At 40.1% G+C, this 21,390-nt stretch overlaps 1 protein-coding gene across 3 annotated transcripts in view; it reads left to right on the top strand.

The window, feature by feature from the left end:
* The window catches only part of AcCoAS (acetyl coenzyme A synthase), a 73,812-nt gene that overhangs the window by 38,955 nt on the left and 13,467 nt on the right, over positions 1 to 21,390 (top strand). For all 3 annotated transcript variants that reach the window (XM_072305257.1, XM_019062261.2, XM_072305256.1), the window contains exon 2: positions 18,529 to 18,724. In XM_072305257.1, the coding sequence (XP_072161358.1) occupies positions 18,653 to 18,724 (72 nt within the window). In that variant the 5' untranslated portion in view covers positions 18,529 to 18,652. The remainder of the gene's footprint in view (positions 1 to 18,528; positions 18,725 to 21,390) is intronic.

Genomic DNA, 21,390 nt, shown 5'->3' with positions numbered 1-21,390 from the left:
GTTAAAATGTGTTTCAGAGAAAACCAGTGGCACCATCGTGTTTCTCGCGAAATATTACCTTGAGTACTGAAATCGCAAATTTAGTTTATTTTATTTATTCAATTAAGTACATACAAAGCTGTTGAGACTGCTTATGGTACGTGTCAGGTGTTGTCCTCAAAAACACTTAATTTAAACACATGTACAATAAAATTTACAACAATAATAGGTTAGTTTTCAATTGTTGAGTATTTAACAGTTATATACAGAAATTCCTCAGAGACAATCTTCACTCAGACATCTCTGTTCAATGTTCCAATTCCTCAACAGGGTGTCTACAAGTCCGGAAATAGGGCTCATTTTTTTAAGGGCGGTCCGGCAGTACTGGAAAAGTGTGGAAATTCCACAAGAAGGTCCGGATTTTTTTCAATTTTTTGTCATTTTTGTCGCAATTTGAGCAAGAAAATCAAATTCTTGAAATTTTCCGAATTCCGTCAAATGGAGGTACAGAAAAAGCACTGACTTTTTCTTTTAGGAGGTACTGAGATTCTTGGAAGTGTATTGAAAAAGTACTGTAGAAGTACTGATTTTTGCCCAGCCTGTTTTACACTGGAAAAAAAACACATTGGATCTAGAGTCGCCAGACTCTTGAAAACATTGACAAGAAAAAGGACTCTTGATTCAATCAGATTTAAGCTTAAATCAAGAGGAAATCCGCTCAAATTAAGAGGCTTGGTTCTTGCTTTCGCTTAAATCTGATTTAATCAAGAGTATTTTTTCTTATCGATTTTTTTAAGAGTCTGGACTCTAGATCCAATGTGTTTTTTTTTTTTCTAGTGTAGTAGACACCTTGCTTACACATGCAGGAGCTCCGGTGGAATTTTCGGAAGAAGAAAAAACCAAGGGAAAACCCCGTGGTCCTCCATTTTCCATGGGTTTTTTGATAGACGCAAGCAAAATACAATCCCAGCTGCAAAGTTTCCACTCTTTTAGTCACCCCGAATAATTGGACCAAGTTTAACAGAAAGGAACCAAGCCACATCAGCGATTGCCAAGTTTAACTGGGCGATTAAATTTTTTACGAGAGAACGGTTGTTCGGATTTCTTTGAAAATTTTAAGGAATTTGCTTCGCACCACGGAGAATTTTCACTGAAATTTGCACGAAAATCCACACAACCGATTTCATGTAAAAAATTAAATTGCCCAATTAAATTTGGCAATAGCTGATGTGGCTTGGTTCCTTTCTGTTGAGAGAACGGTTGTTCGGATTTCTTTGAAAATTTTAAGGAATTTGCTTCGCACCACGGAGAATTTTCACTGAAATTTGCACGAAAATCCACACAACCGATTTCATGTAAAAAATTAAATTGCCCAATTAAATTTGGCAATAGCTGATGTGGCTTGGTTCCTTTCTGTTTAACGCTGTCCAATTGTAGCCGCGTGATTCAAAGTCACCAGCATCTTTCATTCGGTAGGTATCAGTTGAATTTGAAACGATTCTTCCCCTCCGTTCGCTGCGAGTCTGTTGACACGCGTTCGCGGGGGAAAAATTGTGCAAATTTTCCACTTTGGGAGCAGACGTAACGGCGACCTACCATGATGTAATCGGTACGCTAATCTACTGTTTAGAGTTCAAGACCGGAGCGTCGGGCTTTCCTGTTTAACTACTTCCACAATTCAACTTACTCCGGTTCGGATACAACTATACAAGTTCGTGAATGCGAAATTTACCCGACGTGAATTCCAGCACTCGTCAGGCGCGCGCGCGAGTCGCACAGTGATTGAAAAAGGGGAAAAAAAGTATTAGGTACTTTACCCCCACTAAAACCGTGGTACTACTACAATTTGTTGGATGATATGGGCGTTCAGGCGATCAGTCAAATCCAGCATTTCATCAAATGCCCAGGCAGATAATCAAATTATGACAGTTTACGAAATTTCGTAAATTTATGGCGAGGAGCTAACGAATTTTCAATATTTTGGGGGAAAATAACTCATCAAACCTACATCACTGGAAAAAAACACATTGGATCTAGAGTCCACACTCTTAAAAACATCGACAAGAAAAAATGCTCTTGATTCAATCGGATTTTAGCTTAAATCAAGAACCGCAAGTTTCTTAATTTGAGCGGATTTCCTTTTGATGTAAGCAAAAATCTGATTGAATCAAGAGTATTTTTTCTTGTCAATGTTTTCAAGAGTCTGGACTCTAGATCCAATGTGTCTTTTTTCCAGTGCACTAAAACCGTGGTACTCCTCCAATTTGTTGGATGATATAGGCGTTCAGGCAATCAGTCAAATCAGGCATTTCATCAAATGCCTTGGCAGATAATTAAATTATTATACAGTTTACGAAATTTCGTTTATTTATGGCAAGGAGCTAACGAATTTTCAATATTTTGGGGGAAAATAACTCATCAAACCTACAAACTCTTCTTGTTCTTCTCCTCAAGTGCTTCTGATGTTCCTATTTAAATGTGGAAATTTTAAAAATTTCGTGTTTTGCTGAAAATTGCAGGATAAATGGTTGTTCAGGAGCTGAAAATCGTTTAAAATACTATTTTATGATGCAGTTTTTTCAAAAGAATTCTTCCTGATAGGAGCAATGAAATATTCTGGCTAAAATTAGGAAAAGAATCAGAATCCTGAATTCTGCCTCTGAAAAAACCCTGCCTTTAATACGTTGAATACTTTGTCAAAGGTACATGAATACTTTAGTCTCATGACAACAGAAGTGCGATCTCAAAATCCGAAAAAAATGACAAGTAGCTGAAATTATGGAACGAATTGATGCGATACATCGCACGTCGCTCTGACACAAATAATGGCAACCGTCGAATCACCTTAATGGCCCGGTTACACGCTCAAATTTCCGTCAAATTCCGATCAAAATGATGACCAAGATGGCGGTCGAGAGTTATCTAGATTGATGAGTAAAATTAATTAAAACAGCGTGTTAATTAAAATAAGCATGGAATAAGCACGGGTGTGTGGAAATCAGATGAAGGATGAGCCGCACAGTTCCATCATCTACCATCAAATTTTTGCAGGCCGCAGAAATTTGATGGTAGATGGTGCGCACCAGTCACTATTTGATCGGAAATTGATGGGAATTTGAGCGTGTAACCAGCACATAATCGAACGTGATTCCGTTCCTTTCCCGTCAAATTCAGTCCACTTGTGCGTCAACCGGAGTGATTTGAATAAAAGCCTCGTTTTCACCTCTCATCTGCACTCAGCGGTCCTGGCGCAGCGGCGCACGACGCGCGTCGCCTGATTAATAATCGAATTTGATTTCCGCGTTTTTCAATCTCGTCGCCGGTTCCCTCGAGAGCGCGAGTGTTTGCGCTCGCGTTTTCAGCGAAATCGAAAGCTCCCCGCGATGACCCGAGAAATTCGGCGCGCTCAGGAATCGCCCTTAGCAGAGGCGGACTCCAACTTCAGACGTGATTAACTTTTCCCAGGTCCCTTGGGAGTCTGTAACCATAAGGCCCCGTCTATTTAAAGCAGAGGTTACAGAGTCCCGGTAAAAGATGGCGTTGCCGTATGAACCCTTTTAGAACAGGAAAACTGGCGTTTTCTTATCGGTATGTGAGCTTCGGGCTTTCTGGATTCATATTGGCCCTGCGAGCTAATTTCTGAAATTGATATACACAAAAAAATAATTCTCGGCGTTTTCACCAAGGTCCGTTGGTACCTTTACCATCTCACTTTTTTTTACCAATCATTGGTAATTTTACCCTGGTAAAAATTAGCGATAAGAGCTGCGTTTCGAAATACCATAGGAATTCTTATGGCCGGCTAAAGAAGGCTACAGAAAATCATATAGCTGGCTGTAGAATGCGGAGAAAATCATACGGCCGGGCTATACGAAGCGATAACAAATTATGCAGCCGGGCTATAGTTCCTATCGCCGGGCTTCACACTTTATCGCCTGGCTGTTGCTTTTTCGCCATAGATTATAAAAGGCTATAAGAAATTGTATTGAAATTCGTGTGCTTTGGAAATCATTAAGTTTGATACGGAACCACCTAAATATTTACAAAACACACGTTATATTTTTCTTTAATACATATTTTATTTTATCAATTAAAACGAGAATAATCCATACAGGATGTGCAAACATTTCAAAATCATGAGTTGAATGACGCTGACTCCGCCAGATTAAATATTAGAGCCTAGCACAACGCGGAGCGGCGACGCACTGGCGCCTACAAACCTAACAGGGATACTTCACGCACTGCGCAACGCGTGAAGTATCCCTGTTAGGTTTGTAGGCGCCAGTGCACGTTTTGCGCTGGCTGCCCGCCTGCCGCATCGCAACGTGCCACGGCGCTTGAAGCAACTATATCACACCAGAGGTATTGCACAGTATCATACGAAACTAAAGGCGCTCTATTATATTAGGAATGGCAGGCATCCATCAAAAGTACGGAGCTTTCCTCGCAAAATAAATCAAGATACTACGGCCCAAAAAGAGAGCAGTGGTCCAAAAACTCACTAAGTCCTGGCATCCGTAATTAGCGACGTTTAGCATACACTTTATCGCCTGGCTGTGAGTTGTTTAATCGCCATCGGCTATGAAAGGCTATAAGAAATTGTGTAGCCGGCTATAGAAGCTATTGAAAATCTTACAGCCGACCGTAGGTCTATGGTATTTTGGAACACAGATTCTACTGCCAATTTTTACCAGGGTACCAAGACAGACTGGTAAGCTTACCTAAAAACCGGTATTTTTACTGTTTTTTTTTAGGTAAGAATACCACTTTTATTGGTAATTAATTCCCGGTAACTTTGCCATTTTATCTCGGTAATTCTACCACAGTCGATAAAAAATATTGGCGTTTTTACCAAGGTCCAGTAAAATTACCGAGAAAGTTCAATAATTTTACCGAGATTTCTCGGTAAGATTACCAATTCCATAAATGGTAATTTTACCAAGAAAAAACTGGAATCAAATAGAACCCTGAATTATTGGTAATTTTACCCTTTTCTTAGTAAATACACTAAGATTTTTTTTTTCAGTGTAGACAAAGCTATATACAAAGAACAGAGTACCTATATGGGAGAGTATTGCCATCTCTGTTCCGCTCCCAGAGTGGTTCATCATTTTTAGGCTTCATGGGGCCTCAAAGTTGGACCTATAAAAACAAACCCGACTCAGAGGAACACGTATTATCAACCGAGAAATGAATAACAATCACACTAAAAGGTTAATATTCGACAAAACTATCCATCAAAGTTCGATCCGAATTAAAGTCAGAAGTTGGTTATGAAAAAAATTCCATCACATCCAAAATCACGTCTAGAACTTTGTCGCCATCTTGTTTGTTTACATTGGGGCAAGCTAGGAGCGGAGGGGCGGGGTTGGTTTACCCTGGTCCAACTTTGGGGCTCCATGATAGCCGCGGCCCATCAGAGAACGGCACACTTTTTCTGTAGTAAAAGAATTGAGATAAGATAGGTCTTCTTTAACTCGATGGATGTGCTAGAGTAAATTAAACTACAATTGGACGTATTTATACCAAAAGGAACTACTTATGTGCATATGGTTTGCATGCAACATAGTTCCTTTTAGCATAAATACGTCCAATTTGCAATCAGGACCCACTATTTCCGGCTCATCTATAAAAAAATCCTGTCTGCATAGGGAAACAAATGGCTTACAATCGCACATGTTGTTCCTGAAATGAGTCGGAAATTGTAGTTCCTCATTGCAAAATTTTGCCCAATAACGATCAAATTTCGTGAAAAATCAATCTGAAAATTGATTATTTTCCCAGAAAATTCGATTTTTATCAAACTCTTAAAATAAAAACGTCTGAATATTCCTACGGCCTTTTTCCTCTAGCACGGCAGCTGTGTTTTTTTTCATAAGTCAAAAATACATTTTAGATTTTTTTTTTTTCAAAGGCCTACTTAGCAATTTTCAGAGACAGCCGTAATCGCTCTTTTGAAAATGAGGATAATACCTAGAATGTTAAATCCTATAACTAGATAAATCGTAATCCCACCTCTCAAGCACTTTGCTCCTCAAGCACTCATGCTTTAATTGCATGCGAACTTTCGTTTGAACATCGATGAGTATCAGTTTTATATAATTCTACTTCAAGATACAGCTACTCATTGATACTAGTACCAATCAATGTAAATGAGCTGAACCAAAGGAGCGCTGGTGATCGCCCAAACATGAGACGAGTTCTCAAAATGAAATTATGATTATATTACTGTGCAAACCAAACAGCCAACGGGCGTCAAATACAGATCACTGGATCACATTTTGTAATACGGAGCGGGAGCCACTATGTCTGACTCTTCCACAAAAGCACGTATCTCCACAGGGAAACGAATGGCATATATGTTGTTTCTAAAATGAGCCAGAAATATTAGTTCCTGATTGCTATATGTAATCTCAATTTAGATCTAATTACAAAGAACATTCTCTGAAAAATTGAGTGGACAGTGTGTCTACAAGTCCGGAATTTTCGGAAAGTCCAGAAATAGTACTGATTTTTCAAGGACGGCCCGGAAGTACTAAAAAAGTGCGGACATTTTGCAAGAAAGTCTGGAATTTTTTCATTTTTGTAGCAATTTGAGCAAATTTTTTCCTGCAAAAACGGAGTTAGGGATAAGCTTCTCTCATTTAGTACTATTAGCCCACAATGTTTCGTACATTCCGGGCTAGGTACATTTTTCGCCTATATGAATAACCCTCTTTTCATTAATTCAACTTCGGCAGGCTAAACTGAAGCGCCTCCAGTTTTTCGTCTACGCAACACGGACATCCGTTAGACACGAATAGTTGCATCAAGGCGCTAGAAGTACATCGCTTCGCGTGGGCTGGTTACGGTTTTCGTATAATGACTGAAGGTAGCGTAATCATCAATACTCATCCATCGCACGCACCAATCATCATAAATAAGCTCGCCGAAAGGAGTTTATGGTATTCTAAATAGATTTCTCATGTGGCTACCGATATCTTAATGCAAGCGCGATCGGAAAGGACTTAGGCCTTCGCCGCACAGTGGACCGAGCAATGAGAGAAGTCCGACAAAAACTGGAAACTTTGAAAGCTTATACAATCGAAAATATGAAACCGAAAAGTTTAAGAGTGGTTTCACTGATTTCCACGTGAAATTTTCTCTCAGAAACATCCCTTGGAATTGAATTTGATACGAAATAAACATCAAAATTTGAAATTTCAGCCAAAAATTTCATTTCCAACCTCTTATATCAGCTCGTTCCACTGTGCGCCTTAAGTCTGCAGTCGAATGCAGTAGGAAAAGCAGTGCGGTAACAGCCTTGAGCCGCAGATGTTGGGATAGCGATTGAAATTGCGATTGCGAATCAGAGGATAAGGCCGTCGAATTCCCATAAATCGAAATGCCGAAGCTATACTGCCGTGCTAAGGAAAAACGCCGTATGAACCTTCAGACGTTGCCAAATTTCCTTCGATAAAATACGAATTTACAGCAAAATTTGTGAATATCTTTTCTCGGATTTTTCAGATGATTTAATTCGCAGCTAGATCTAAATCATCTAAAAATTTCAAGAGAAAATATTCATGAAAATCCTCAAAAATGATACTTTTATCGGAGGAAATTTGGCAACGTCTGAATGTTCATACGGCGTTTTTCCTTAGTACGGCAGTATAGTGGCGCGAGATAGTGCCCCAAACGCACTCCTGTCGGGGGTGATAACTGGGTCACATTGAATATTCCTCCTGGAAACAGCATTGCCATTTTAATTTTACTCACTCACTCCGTTGTCACCGGTGGATTCGACCTTCAGCGCTAAGCTTATCAGCACGATTTTTTTTACCCAGGTGAAACATTTTGAAACCAGAGTGTCGATCCAACTTACCGTGACAGATGTAGTTGATTGAATCTTGGATGTACACAGAAAAAAAAATCTCGGTGTGTTTACTAAGAAAAGGGTAAAATTACCAAGAATTCAGGGTTCTATTTGATCCCAGTTTTTTCTTCGTAAAAAAACCATTTATGGAATTGGTAATTTCACCGAGAAATCTCGGTAAAATTATTGAACTTCCTCGGTAATTTTACTAGACTTTTGTAAAAACGCCAATATTTTTTATCGACTGTGGTAGAATTACCGAGATAAAATGGCAAAGTTACCGGGAATTGATTGCCAATAAAAGTGGTATTCTTGCCTGAAAAAAACAATAAAAATACCGGTTTTTAGATAAGCTTACCAGTCTGTCTTGGTGAAATTACCAATAATTGGTAAAAAAAGTGAGATGGTAAAGGTACCAATGGACCTTGGTAGCAACACCGAGAATTTTTTTCTGTGTATTGCTCTCCCACGGACTTAATTTCGGAGACAGTCACGAAAAGGATTTCTTTTTTAAATTTTGACTCGAAGCGTCGTTTCTTGTCGACAAAATTTGGTTTTTGAGTGAAAAAAGCGTCGTTTTGCCATCGTTAATTTTCAGTTTAAAAGACGATAGCAAAATAGAGTTTCTTTAACTCAAAAAAAACTGACTTTAAGATAATTTCACATGGATTGTACTAAAAAAAAAAAAAAAAATAATAATTTTGTCGACAAGAAACGACGCTTAAAGTCAAAATGATATCTCAAGAAACATTTTTTCAGTGTAGATCAGCAGCTGAATTTCCAATTTCAGCACCTCGGAGATAGCCTGCCGAGGGTGCCCTGGGAAATCAGAGAATTCCTTCTTTTGGTGAAGCCGAAAAGGTCAGGAGAATCGTTTCGTAGAATTTTCGTCGTGAGAGAAAACGAACTAATTGGAGAAAAGTCAGAAAAAATGCAATACTCGAAAATTCCTGGAGAATAATATGTGGGATTGTGGGCGAGTACATCCAGTCAGAATGTAAAAATACTTATCTACCTGTGTGGGACGGAAGAATTAAAGGAAGAAGATCAAAAAGGGAAAGAGGGATGAGTACCAGAAGAATGTATTTTTCTCCTTCTTCGTCTTTATCCTTCTCTCGTTCCATTTTTTCTGTCTCTTCTTCTCAATCTTCTCACTCGTCATCATCTCCTTAATATTCCTGTCCCACACTCTCTCCTTCATCTGGAATCTAATTTCCCCTTCGAAAGTCGTAACTAAATTTTCATGTTGCCAAATTTACCATCGAAAATAGTGTTTTCACCAGGAGAATCTCGGGAATTTCTGATTAAAAATTTCACTGATGTTTCTTATGATCTCCAACAAAAATCAAACAAATTTTGGGCAAAAATTGCGAGGGTACATTCTTGTGAAAATTGGAATTGTTTGAGTCAATTTTGCAACTTTGTTACGTTTCTTCGTCCGGCAAACGACATTTCAAGTGTTAGGGCTCCTAAGAAATTGCCTCTTTCATGTTTTTTCACCCCCTTCCCACCATTTTTGTAGGTAGGTACGGCTTATTCATGGGTGAAAAAGTCCCGATCAGTGAAAAAATTCTCCCGAGGGCTGATCGTTGAAATTGATAGACAAAACGATAGACAAAGAATACAGGGCGTAAGGAGCGATCCTATCGGTTGAAATGGATGAGTTACGGAGAAAATGATGGACTAACTATAGGGTCCCACGGGGGTTGCCGTCAGTCAGTCTATCACCTACCTTCTATGTCCATTGCAACTACCCACTTCAACCAATATGATCCCTCCGTATCTCTTTTGTCTTCTTTGTCTATAGCTTTGTCTATAGCTTTGTCTATCAATTTCAACAATCAGCCCGCAGGGATCTTCAAATTTTCATCCACAATCGTAGCCAGAAAAATTATGTATGGAAGGGGGGCTTATTCACCCCTTACGGAGGTCTACTAGTATTAAGCGGCTATATAACTTTTGTTTGAGGAAAGTTTTTAGGCCCAGTGGGGGCAGCCCCCTACACCTCCCCCCACCCAGAAACCTCCCTAGCCACGCTCTTGTTCGTATCTCTTCATTCAGCGTGTACCACCTCCGACACACTGGAAAAAAAAAGTTACGGGCTATATTGACACACCGTCCGTCCGGACTCAGAGGCCGAAAGTTCCGGGTGCAGGAGCCGTAGCTTCGACCGCTCCGGGCGCTACACCCGAAACTTCCGGCCTCTGAGCCCGGAACGCGGACGGTATGTCTATGTAGCCCGTAAGTACGGCTTCCACGGCCGGAGTTGTTTTTTCAGTGCAATCTGGCAGCCCTGCAAAGCCAGAGCGCGCATTCCTCGGCGGGAAAACGCATTGCTCAACGGGATAAGCTCGAGGTCCTCCGCGTCGGGCGCTCCGGAATTTTCTCCTCCCGGCGCTCGAGTCTCGCGAAAACGGCGGCCGAAGCGGGTCAAGGCCCCTCGGATCGGATTCGGGGCAGGAAACGCCGGACGATCGAGGCGCCACCGCGGCATCGTTGCCAGGTAGTGCCGGAAAATCAGCACTTTTCCTCATTTAAACCCGTATGAAAGATCCGCAATAGAGATGTTGCATGTGTGAGGAATTTGCAATTTGACTGTTGATTCTTATGTAAAAGTTTGCGAGAAACACGATGGTGCCACTGGTTTGCTCTGAAATCAACTCCCAAGCTCAAAAAAAACTCTCAAGTTGAGGCCAAAATGGATGGGATATCCCACCCTACCCTGAGAGTCCACCTCTACATCAAGACGAACTCTCCATGCAAAGATAGGGAGTAAGTACATTAGCAGTGATGCCGTGTTTTCAGTTTTAGAGTCCCCAAATAAAGTGGCAGCCCTGTCAATGTATTTGCTCCCTATCTTTGCATGGAGAGCTTGTCTTGATGTAGAGGTGGACTCTCAGGATAGCGTGGGATATCCCCTCCATTTTGCCTGAACTTGAGAGCTTTTTTTGAGCTTGGAAGTTGATTTCAGGGAAAACCAGTGGCACCATCGTTTTTCTCGCGAACTTTTACATAAGAATCAACAGTCCAATCGCCAATTCCTCACACATGCAACATCTCCATTCTTCGCACGGCCTGGCAACCGTGCGCCACAGCCACGCCCGACAACGACGGATCCGGACTTTGGATTAGAGGGTGTCGAGGGATAGGGATACGCACTCTTGGTCTTCGGGTATGCTTGTTGCCTATGCGGCAAAATTGAAGGCGAACTTTAGATTTAAATTAGAGAGTCCGGACGCGGACCTGGTTAACGAGTGGCGTCTTCTTTTGACCCTGCGTCGCACTGTGGATCGAGTCGATTAGAGAGGTCGGACGTGAAATTTTTGACTAAAACCGCAAATGTTGATGTTTATTTCGTTATATTTTACATTTCAAGCACTGGGAAAAAACACATTGGATCTAGAGTCCAGACTCTTGAAAACATTGACAAGAAAAAGGACTCTTGATTCAAATAGATTTAAGCTTAAATCAAAAGGAAATCCGCTCAAATTAAGAGGCTTGGTTCTTGATTTAAGCTTGAATCTGATTGAATTAAGAGTATTTTTTCTTGTCGATGTTTTTAAGAGTCTGGATTCTAGATCCAATGTGTTTTTTTTCCAGTGTTCTAGAAGGAAACTTCACGAGGAAACCAATGAAACCACCTTTAGAACCTCAAAGTTGTGTTTCAACGGAGTTATAAGCGTTTAAAGTTGCTAAATTTTGTCCGACCTCTCTTATTGACTCTATCCACTGTGCGTCGGATCTGAGCTGGTCACGCGACGGGAAATGATCGATTTAAAGATTATTTCATGCGATGTTATTGTTCTTACCTAATCGAATAGCTTGTCTCGAAAAATGTCCAATGTTGGGAAAAAAATAATTCCAGAAAACGGAAAACGCAACTAATTTCAATTTTATTCCAATAAATTTCGACAGGTGCTCCTTCAATCAGGTAAGATAGGCAACATGTATAACACTCCGATGCAGTATGTAGCAATAATTTGACCATGTTATTGCAACTTATTGCAATCGGTGCTACTGGGGGATATGAACATTTTTAAACCTTTAAGTCAAGCACTTTTTGAAACAAACAAGAATTCAATCTCATCTTTTCAATCTTAAATCAGGGTTGCCACAGTCACGGAATACCAGGAAATGTCAGGGAATTTTTAAAGTCAGGAAAAATGACGATAGTGTCAGGGAAAACTCGTCAAGTCACATATGTTTGCTTCCTAGCATGGGTTTGACGTTTCGAACATTAAATTTTGCCTGAAAACTTTTTTAACCACCTGTCATAATATCTTACATTGTCAGGGAATTCCACCAAAATGTGTCAGGGAAATCAGGGAAATGTCAGGGAATTTCATTTTCTAAATTCTGTGGCAGCCCTTTAAAATGAAAAAAAATAAAGAAAAGAATATCAAAGAATCAAAGATGACCCTAAAAGCTTTTTTTCTGCGATAAAACGAAATTTTCATTTTTTCGAGTCTGATAGTTTCGAAACAAGTCAACCCGTTCACTGGAAAAAAAAACACATTGGATCTAGAGTCCAGACTCTTAAAAACATCGACAAGAAAAAATATACTCTTGATTCAATCTGATTTAAGCTTAAATCAAGAACCAAGCCTCTTAATTTGAGCGGATTTCCTTTTGAAGCTTTAAATCTGATTGAATCAAGAGTCCTTTTTCTTGCCAATGTTTTCAAGAGTCGGGACTCTAGATTCAATGTGTTTTTTTTTCCAGTGTCGGTATGGAAATCTTTAGTTTGGAAACAGTCGAGTGTAGCAACGAATGCTACAGTAATGCCCTGTCCGGAATGTACTCTGTAGAATGCAAAAAAGCGATCTGGATTTCCGATCACGAATTCCTCGCAAATCATAGTATTCAGACGTCTACGAAATGACCCCACGACACGCATGAAACGCTACCGCATGCAGTGTTCATTCGAAATGAAGTCGACGTGACGTTGTCAATTCCTACAAAAAATTAATGTTTCATTATGATCCCATCCGTTTTCATCGCAACGCCCTGTCCGTACTTGATAAGTTGTCTTATCTTCCGTAAACACATTTTTCGAAGCATGTCTTATTTTAGCCGGTGGGGGTCCGAAACTTCTGCACTCAGTAATATTTGCCGAAGATGAACGATAACTCTGCCGTACCATCAAAAAACGCCGCATGAACCATCAGACGTTGCCAAATTCCCTTTGAAAAATCACGAATTTTCGGGGAAATATTAAATATTTCTCTTACGATTTTTCAGAGGATTTTGTTCGTGATTTGATTTAAAAAATCTGAAAGGAACAATATTCATAATTTTCTTCAAAAATAATTATTTTCCGAGAGGAAATTTGGCAATATTCGAATGATCATACGGCGTTATTACTTAGCACGGCTGATCTGGTCATCATCCGTTCCTCCTCTTTTTTTTACTTTATATAAAGGTTACGAATGAAATAAGAAAGGAGAGTGATCTAGAAAATTGTTATACTCTCAGTGAAAAAGGTTTTAGTTTAAGTTTGTCTCCTTTCGGAGACAAACTCGATCAACTTAGGTAAACTTGATAACCAATTAGCAGAGGAATTCCTTTTTTTCTCCTTGCCTCCCTACTCTTTCTTTCTTCTTCTTCGCCTTCTTTTTTGCTCTTCCAACTTTTCATCGGATCTAAAGCCCCTTTCTACGAGACCGCTATGCATGACCTCGTCAAGTTTAGTCGAGTCTGTCAGACTCAAAGGGTTCATTGTGAGTGGTGTTATTTGAATGCTGCCTTGTCCACTTCTGCTCAAAAACGCGAGTCAAAGAGTTTCAACTCTGAATTCATAATTCCAAGAGTACTGTTACTGCAGCTTGATTCTCTGTTTAGTATGTACACAACTCTCAAAAAACAATCAGGCTTTTTATTTTAATATTAATTTTATCAATTAATGTGTTTAATTAAAATATATACGCGCAGCAGTGCATTGTCAAAGTGCATTTTCCAAGTTTCGTTTGCCATTCGAACATTCCGAAAAGGCGTTGCGGTCTACAGTCGTAACACGGCGCCTGCGTGCAACTATTCGTACTCGATGGATGACCGCGTTGCATATGTTCTCAGTTGAAGGCGCGCAGGCCTCCTTCCCTTTTTGCGCTGTGATGCTGAACGCTAAGACTGCTTGAGACATCTGTCACAGAAAGGTGGCGACGTTATGGACGTTATTATCGATTCATTTCCATGGATATCATCAAAATTGGATAACGGTCGTACGAAAATCTCCGTTCGTGTTTTATACATTTAAAAGAAACCCGCTTAATTGTTGTTTCTATGATTTTTTTGAAAAGTTTCTATTTTGTCAAAATTGTATGCATTAAATAATTAAATTTGTTTTGCAAATGTTGACGCCGCGATTGAGATCTTTAAATGAGTGTTTTTCCGAGAGCCTTCACAGAGATATACCATTCCACGAGTGACATTAAAATACTCGATGCATACGAAATTGGCATCCTGTGAAAGGATCGCATTTCAGACCTTTGATCCTGAAGTTTATGGGTGTGATCGAGGTCGTTAGTCCACGGCTATGAAGCCTAACCAAAGCAAATCGATGGCCAAAGTACAAAACCACGTATCTCCATTCCGGTGTTTAAAAATCCTCCCTCCTATTTTAAGTTTTTGAAGAGAAACAATCCACCTTTATAGCTTGAAATTCACACAGAATATTCGGCTAACAGAGAGGGAAACTCATGGAAGTTTTCAAGAAATTACGACGACTTCAGTTTTCCAAAGAAAAAAAAGTATGAACGGAAGTCTGCAACGTCGTAAAGTGAGATACGTGGTTTCGCGCTTCAGCCGTAAATATCGACCGCGAAAAAGGAACAAGAAAGGCGAGCGACGCATAGTGGATCGAGCCAATAGGAGAGGTCGGACAAAATTCGGAATTTTTAAACGCTTATAACACCGTTTATACAAAACTTTGAGGTTCTAAAAGTGGTTTCATTGGTTTCCTCGTGGCATTTTCTTCAGGAGGCACCTAACCCCTTGAAATTTAAAATGTGACGAAATAAACATCAATGCGGTTTTAGCGAAATATTTCATGTCCGACCTCTCTAATTGACTCGAGCCATTGTGCGACGGGGAGAGTGAAAGGGATAGAAGGGCCTCGTCCAGCCTCGGAAACAATCGAGGGTTTTGAGTGACTTATCGTGTTTAGTGTCAGTTTAAGGTCAGTACGTGGACACCACGCACCAGTATGACCAAGCCTAGGCAAGGAGCGCTTTGAACAGATGAAGCAAAAGTTACTTGGGGACCTAAACATTTAGATCTAGTTAGAAGGGTCTAGTAAAAGGGAACCTAGATTTTTTTTTTGGAAGAATAAATTTTTTCGAAATTCCCCTCGATGACTTTTTCTCATCTAGCTTCTCTCATCTTCGATTTCGTAACAGTCCAGTTAATGACGAGCATAATCACTGCCAGAAAAAACGCCGTTATGAGTTTTCAGGCTTTGCCGCATTTTCTCCGATACAATGCTTATTTATAACGAGAGCCATGAGTATTTTCTATAACTGGAGAATCGCATTTTGCGTGCTGTTAATAAAATAAAATAAAGGAATAAAATGTTTATCAGAACGCGCGTTTTAAAAGATGCTGGGAAAATTAACTGTTTATTTTCTTGTATGCATTTCGGCAAGATGCCATCTTCAGCAAGAAAATTTTTTGTGTTTTGTGAAAAAAAATTCTCGCTGAAGATGGCGTCTTGCCGAAATGCATCCACGAAAATAATCTGTAAATTTATCCATTCTTTTAAAATGCAAGTTCTGATGAATATTTTCTCTTGAAATTTTCAGATCATTTGGGTCTACCCGCGAATAAAGGTCCTTGATAAATTCGGAGAAAAATTTTCTCAAATTTCCCAGAAATTTCTTATTTTATCAAAGGACATTTGGCAACATCTGTAGGTCCGTCCTCACGGCGTTTTTCCTCAGCACGGCAGATCAAGCATTGAAGACGCGTCATTAGACCTAAAGGTGGGTCAACCCGTCGCGTCCGAGAAAATAAGACCAGTGGCGTGGCGTGAATTATTGCGATGTATCGATTGTCATTCCATTTAAACGTATAGTAAAGAATCGATTATCAAGGTGTTCGCTGCGAACACCCTGTTTATCGATCCTTTTCCATAGGTTTGAATGACAGATCAATGGATTTATCGCAAAGTACGCCACGCCACTGAATAAGACGAATGACCTACAACACATGATTCGACCTACGGTGAGATAAAAGCCGGCTTTGCGAAAAACTAACTCGTCGGACGGACGACGCGATGTGAGGAAACTTTCCGCGGAGGAAAAAAACTGCCCAGCGGGCTGATTATTGAAATTGATAGACAAAGCTATAGACAAAGAAGACTTGGGGAACATGGAGCGATCTTATTGGTTGCAACGGGTAGATAGTTGTCATAGACTAAGGGGAAAATGATGGACTGACTATCGGGTTTCTCGCGGGTTGCCGTTAGATAGTCTATTACTTACCTACTTTGTCTATTGCAACCAGCCGCTTCCATCAATAGGATCGCGTATCGCCTTTGTCTATCGCTTCGTCCATCCATTTCAATAATCAGACCACAGGCGCAGTTATAGCGAATGGACAACTAGACATGATAATAAATTATACACCACAATACTAGTATGCCAGTGGCGATTTTGCAAGTTCCTAAGTAGCATTTTTCAACGGAAAAATTAGGATGTATTGTAATTTTATCGGCGATAAAATCGCTAGGATCACCAACACCTGAGCGATTATCCTCGATAAGAATCCCGATAAGAATCGGGATAAAATCGCGATTTTATCACCCGGCAATTTATCGCGATAAATGACGATTTAATCTCAATATTATCGACGAAAATTGCTCGCGATTTTATCGAACCAAAAATTGCGATGTGTAGCAACTTAATCGCCATATATCGCGATTTTTAATGCAATAATATCTCGATCTATTGCCACCGATATAATCGCGACAACCAACCGATTAAGTCGCTATTTATCGCGATCACTATATTGGTCTCCAAGCTTTCTACTCGAGAAATACCCAAGGGCTCAAGGTAGGAAGGTAAATAAACAAAGATAGCAATAGATCGAGTTTTTGATATGGTACGAATTTTTGTAATGACCATGCAACACACGGTTCCCTCTCATGTAGATCATCATTTACACTGACAATGAGATTGATTTTCTTCGTGTTTCCCTGTTCATAAAAAAGAAGGAGAAGAAAATACCCATAGGGAAGGGGCATTGGACCATTGGGTCCCCCCTCCTCCCATCCCCTCTTGAATATGCTTCTAACTCTATTTGCATCCTAATATTGGGTATGAACTTTTAGCGCGCGAATATTGGATTTATGAATGACCTTCACTGTTTTGATACCTCAGGAGATTGGGAATAAAATCTCTTGGAATAAAATATGCATGTTCTCTCTTATCACGTGGTTATATGCTATTTACTCGCGGAAGTTTCGCCAACTTTTCCTCGCTGATAGGAAGAGGACAGGACTTTGATAAGTGTCGGGGTAATTACTATCAAAGGGTGTGAAGTTTATCTTTATCTTCCTCATCTGATTGAAAGCACGCGAAATAGGGACGCATCTCTCATGATGTGTGATTTTGCATTATGTCCATCGCTGTAACGAAAATAAGACGCATGAAAGATATAGGTACTCTATTAATAGATAATACTCTATTAAGATATACTATTTAGATATACTCTATTACAGGGCCGGATTTAGGGGGTGGCCACATGGGCCGCGGCCCATGGCGACAAATCTAGGAGGCGGCAAATTTTGCAATTTTTTTAAATGTAGGCATAAAAAAATCGGATTTAAAAAAGAAAATTACAAGCAAGAAAAGGCGACAAAATTTCTCAATCCCCGAGAGAATATGAGATGAAAAGGAAAAGCCCTCGACACGGCGGTCGGCATGTAACACATATTAGCGCCTACGAGACTACATGAATACTTCACGCATTGCATCAAACACAGTGCGGTCATTGCGGTCAGCGTGAAACGCATAGCGCCTACAAGACTGCATGAATACTTCACGCATTGCGTCAAACACGGAGCGGTCTGCGCGGCGCGGCGGCGGATGTCAAAATTTTTAAACCACATATAAATGTTTGAAGAACAAACATAAGTTTGTTCTTTCATAATTTTTTCGTTCATTTCTTATAAATGGAGGGCCCTGTCCGCACAGAGGTAGATTTACAGAACTTAACTTTCGCCTGAAGTTCCGTCAACTTTTGCTTTAAGTGTCACGGGGCTTTCCCAAAAAATGTGTCCAACACGAGTAAACGCGTCTTATGCACCCCTCCCCTCCGGCACGTTCACTTGATGGTTTTTAATGTGTTTCAAAACGAATGAGAAGGGGGCGGCAAAGTACAGGCGGCCTATGGGCGGCAAGTAGGTAAATCCGGTCCTGCTCTATTAATTAGATATTTAACTCCGCAACGCGGATTTTGAATCGGAAGCGGCGTAAGCAAGCAAGAAAGGTTGAGGGCGCCTTCAATGTGGGTGGATACCACACAGAAGACCTTAAAGTGAAAATAGTTGCTTCTTGTCTCCTAACCTCAATCTGTTGGGTCTGTGCCTCTCTCCTGGAAAAATAAGTGCCGTGCTTACCTCCGTAAAGTGCTGACGTCACTGTGCAAATGTGAATTTTTCTTGGCACCTATTAATTTCGGTTTTCATTTTGTTGCAGGGAGGGAAATGACCCAGAGGACTACAGTCGGCTCACTTACAAGAAATTGTTGCAGGAAGTGTGCAAATTCGGCAATGTGCTCAAAGCTCGAGGGGTCGAAAAAGGGGATCGGGTAGCGATCTACATGCCCATGATCCTGGAGCTCGTCGTTGCGATGCTGGCCTGCGCCAGGATTGGAGCCATCCATTCCATAGTCGTAAGTCACCTCTCCCTACAGCAAACATTTTTACAAAAAGAGTTTTTTCTTCACGATTACTTACAAGTAAAATTTCATCCTTTTTCCCCTGACAAAACGTCCTTTCCCTCACGAAGGAACATAACCAGGGTGTCTACAAGTTCGGAATTTCCGGGAAGTCCGTAAAAAGTACCGATTTTGTCAGGGCGGTCCGGAAGTACCGATAAAGAGCGGAATTTCGCAAGATGGACCGGAATTTTTTCGCTTTTTTCTCATTTTTATCGTAATATGAGCGGGAAATTCAATTTGCAGATTTCAATTTTTTAAATTTGTCGAATTTCGTCAATTGGGTGTACTGAAAAAGTACTGAATTTTTCTGTTGATGAGGTACTGGATTTCTTGGGAATGCACTGAAAAAGTAGGTACTGTATAAGCACTGATTTTTGGTCAGCCTGTTTTTGTAGACACCCTGGTAACTCTATTTCAAGGATGTCAAATTTCCCCTCGCAAATTGCGTATTAACCAAGAGAGTATCGGGCATTTTCAACTGAAAATTTCACTGATTTTTCCTCAGACCTCTTGCAAAAATCAGGAACATTTTGGACAAAATGCACAGGTGGGTGAGTTCAAATAAGCGTCTAATCTGGTGTCCCGAGCTGTTTTAATCGTCATAATCTGAGAAACATGGGCAAATCAAATTTTTTTCTCATTTTCCACACTATTGTTGACTATTACATGCTATTTCCCACTTTATTTGGACTGAAATAAAAATTTAGGAGAACTTTGAATGTGCAAATTGCCTATATTTGTCCCAAATTTGCGTGTCCCCCGTGCCTGGTTCTTGACTTTAAATCGATGTTGCAGCATAACCAGAGTGATTATTTGAGAAAACTTTATCGGAGATGATAGGTAATGCTTTTGAATTTGAGAAAAAAAATATGTCAATTTTTTTTTTGCTCCATCAATAACTTTTTCACGCCCTAGAATCATTGTCCCGAGCAACAGTCAGCAACAGTCAGGAGAGACATGGCAACGATGTAATAAGCTCTAAATGATTGCCGTAACCTTGAGGTTTTTCCAAAAACGACTTTTTTTGTTTTGATTGAATAGTTCACACGTCGTAGATGGCAAAAATTCTGAAATTCGCAAATTTTTGTGCAAGATTAACGCCATTAACGATGCCAAACAGAATTCTATACACGATAACTAACAGGGCGTCAAGCATACACACACACACTAATATCAGCTCGTAAAATACTTTCGAAGTGTGCGTTAGGGAAAATTTTCTCTTATTCCGATCCTCTAGGATGTGCTACTAAATATTCCGTGAAAAAAAACACCAAAATTGTCTTTACTGTTAGAGATAAGCTTAAAAAACAGCTTATTCCATCCTGTCCCGTTCCATCTTGTCCCGTTCCATCCTGTCCCATATGTTTCCATCCTGTCCCATGTCCCAGTTAAGTGGGACAGAGTGGAAAACTGTTACAACTGAGACTTGCTTGTTTAAGCCCTGTAGGCGCTCTTTTCTACCGATTTAAGTGAAACTTGGTACTCGGGGGTATTTTTCAACGGGGAACTCGAATTTTTAGTCGAATTTTGAAAATTCGAAAATCCAAGATGGCGGACATGACCTAAAATGCTATCGCAGCGCCTAATCAACTGAGACTTGTTTGTTTAAGCCCTGTAGACGCTCTTTTCGACCGATTTAAGTGAAACTTGGTACACGGGGGTATTTTTTGATGGGGAACTTGAATTTTTAGTCGAATTTTCAAAATTCGAAAATCCAAGATGGCGGACATGACCTAAAATGCTATCTCAGCGCCTAATCAATCGATTTACGCGAAACTTGGTACCCGGGGGTATTTTGAAATGGGAAACTCGAATTTTTAGTCGAATTTTCAAAATTCGAAAATCCAAGATGGCGGACGTGGCCTAAAATGCTATCTTAGCACCTAATCAGTCGATTAAAGTGAAATTTGGTACCCGGGGGTATTTTTCAATGGGGAACTTGAATTTTTAGTCGAATTTCCAAAATTCAAAAATCCAAGATGGCGGACATGGCCTAAAATGCTACCTCAGCGCCTAATCAAGCGATTTACGCGAAACTTGGTACCCGCGGGTATTTTTGAATGGGGAACTCGAATTTTAGTCAAATTTCCAAGATTCGAAAATCTAAGATGGTGGTCGTGGCTTAAAACACTATCTCGGTGACTAACTAATTGATTTTAATGAAACTGGACCGGAAAACCTTGGTATTAGGAAAAGAAAGGAAATTTTAATAGGGGTGCAATAGGGTTTCTTATGTATCTTAAGCTACGAAATCGAAAAATTCCTGGGTTTTTTCCATCGTGCATAGATTCTTCCGGAAAATTGACTCTACTGGAAAAGCTAGATTTTTAAGGAAAATTCCGATTTCTCCGGAAAAATTCCGAACTTTCCCAGGATAAATCGCACTGATACAGTTAAATGGAGGTGTTCTTCAGAATCAGCGCCAAAAATCTACTCCAAAACCATTGGCAAATCTTCGGAAAATCAAAAAAAAAAAAGAAAAAAGTTGACCGGTGTTAGTCCTCAAACTTTTCCTGGCTTTATCTCCACTTCAGCGGGTACACGCCCACTCGAAGTTTTAAAATTCGATGTTTTTGATCCATTTTGTATTGCAATATTCCAAGAAATAAAAGCTTCTT

The sequence above is a fragment of the Bemisia tabaci genome, chromosome 10, assembly GCF_918797505.1.
Source record: "Bemisia tabaci chromosome 10, PGI_BMITA_v3".
In the NCBI taxonomy this organism is placed as follows: domain Eukaryota; kingdom Metazoa; phylum Arthropoda; class Insecta; order Hemiptera; family Aleyrodidae; genus Bemisia; species Bemisia tabaci.
This window is presented reverse-complemented; position numbering and strand designations above follow the sequence as displayed.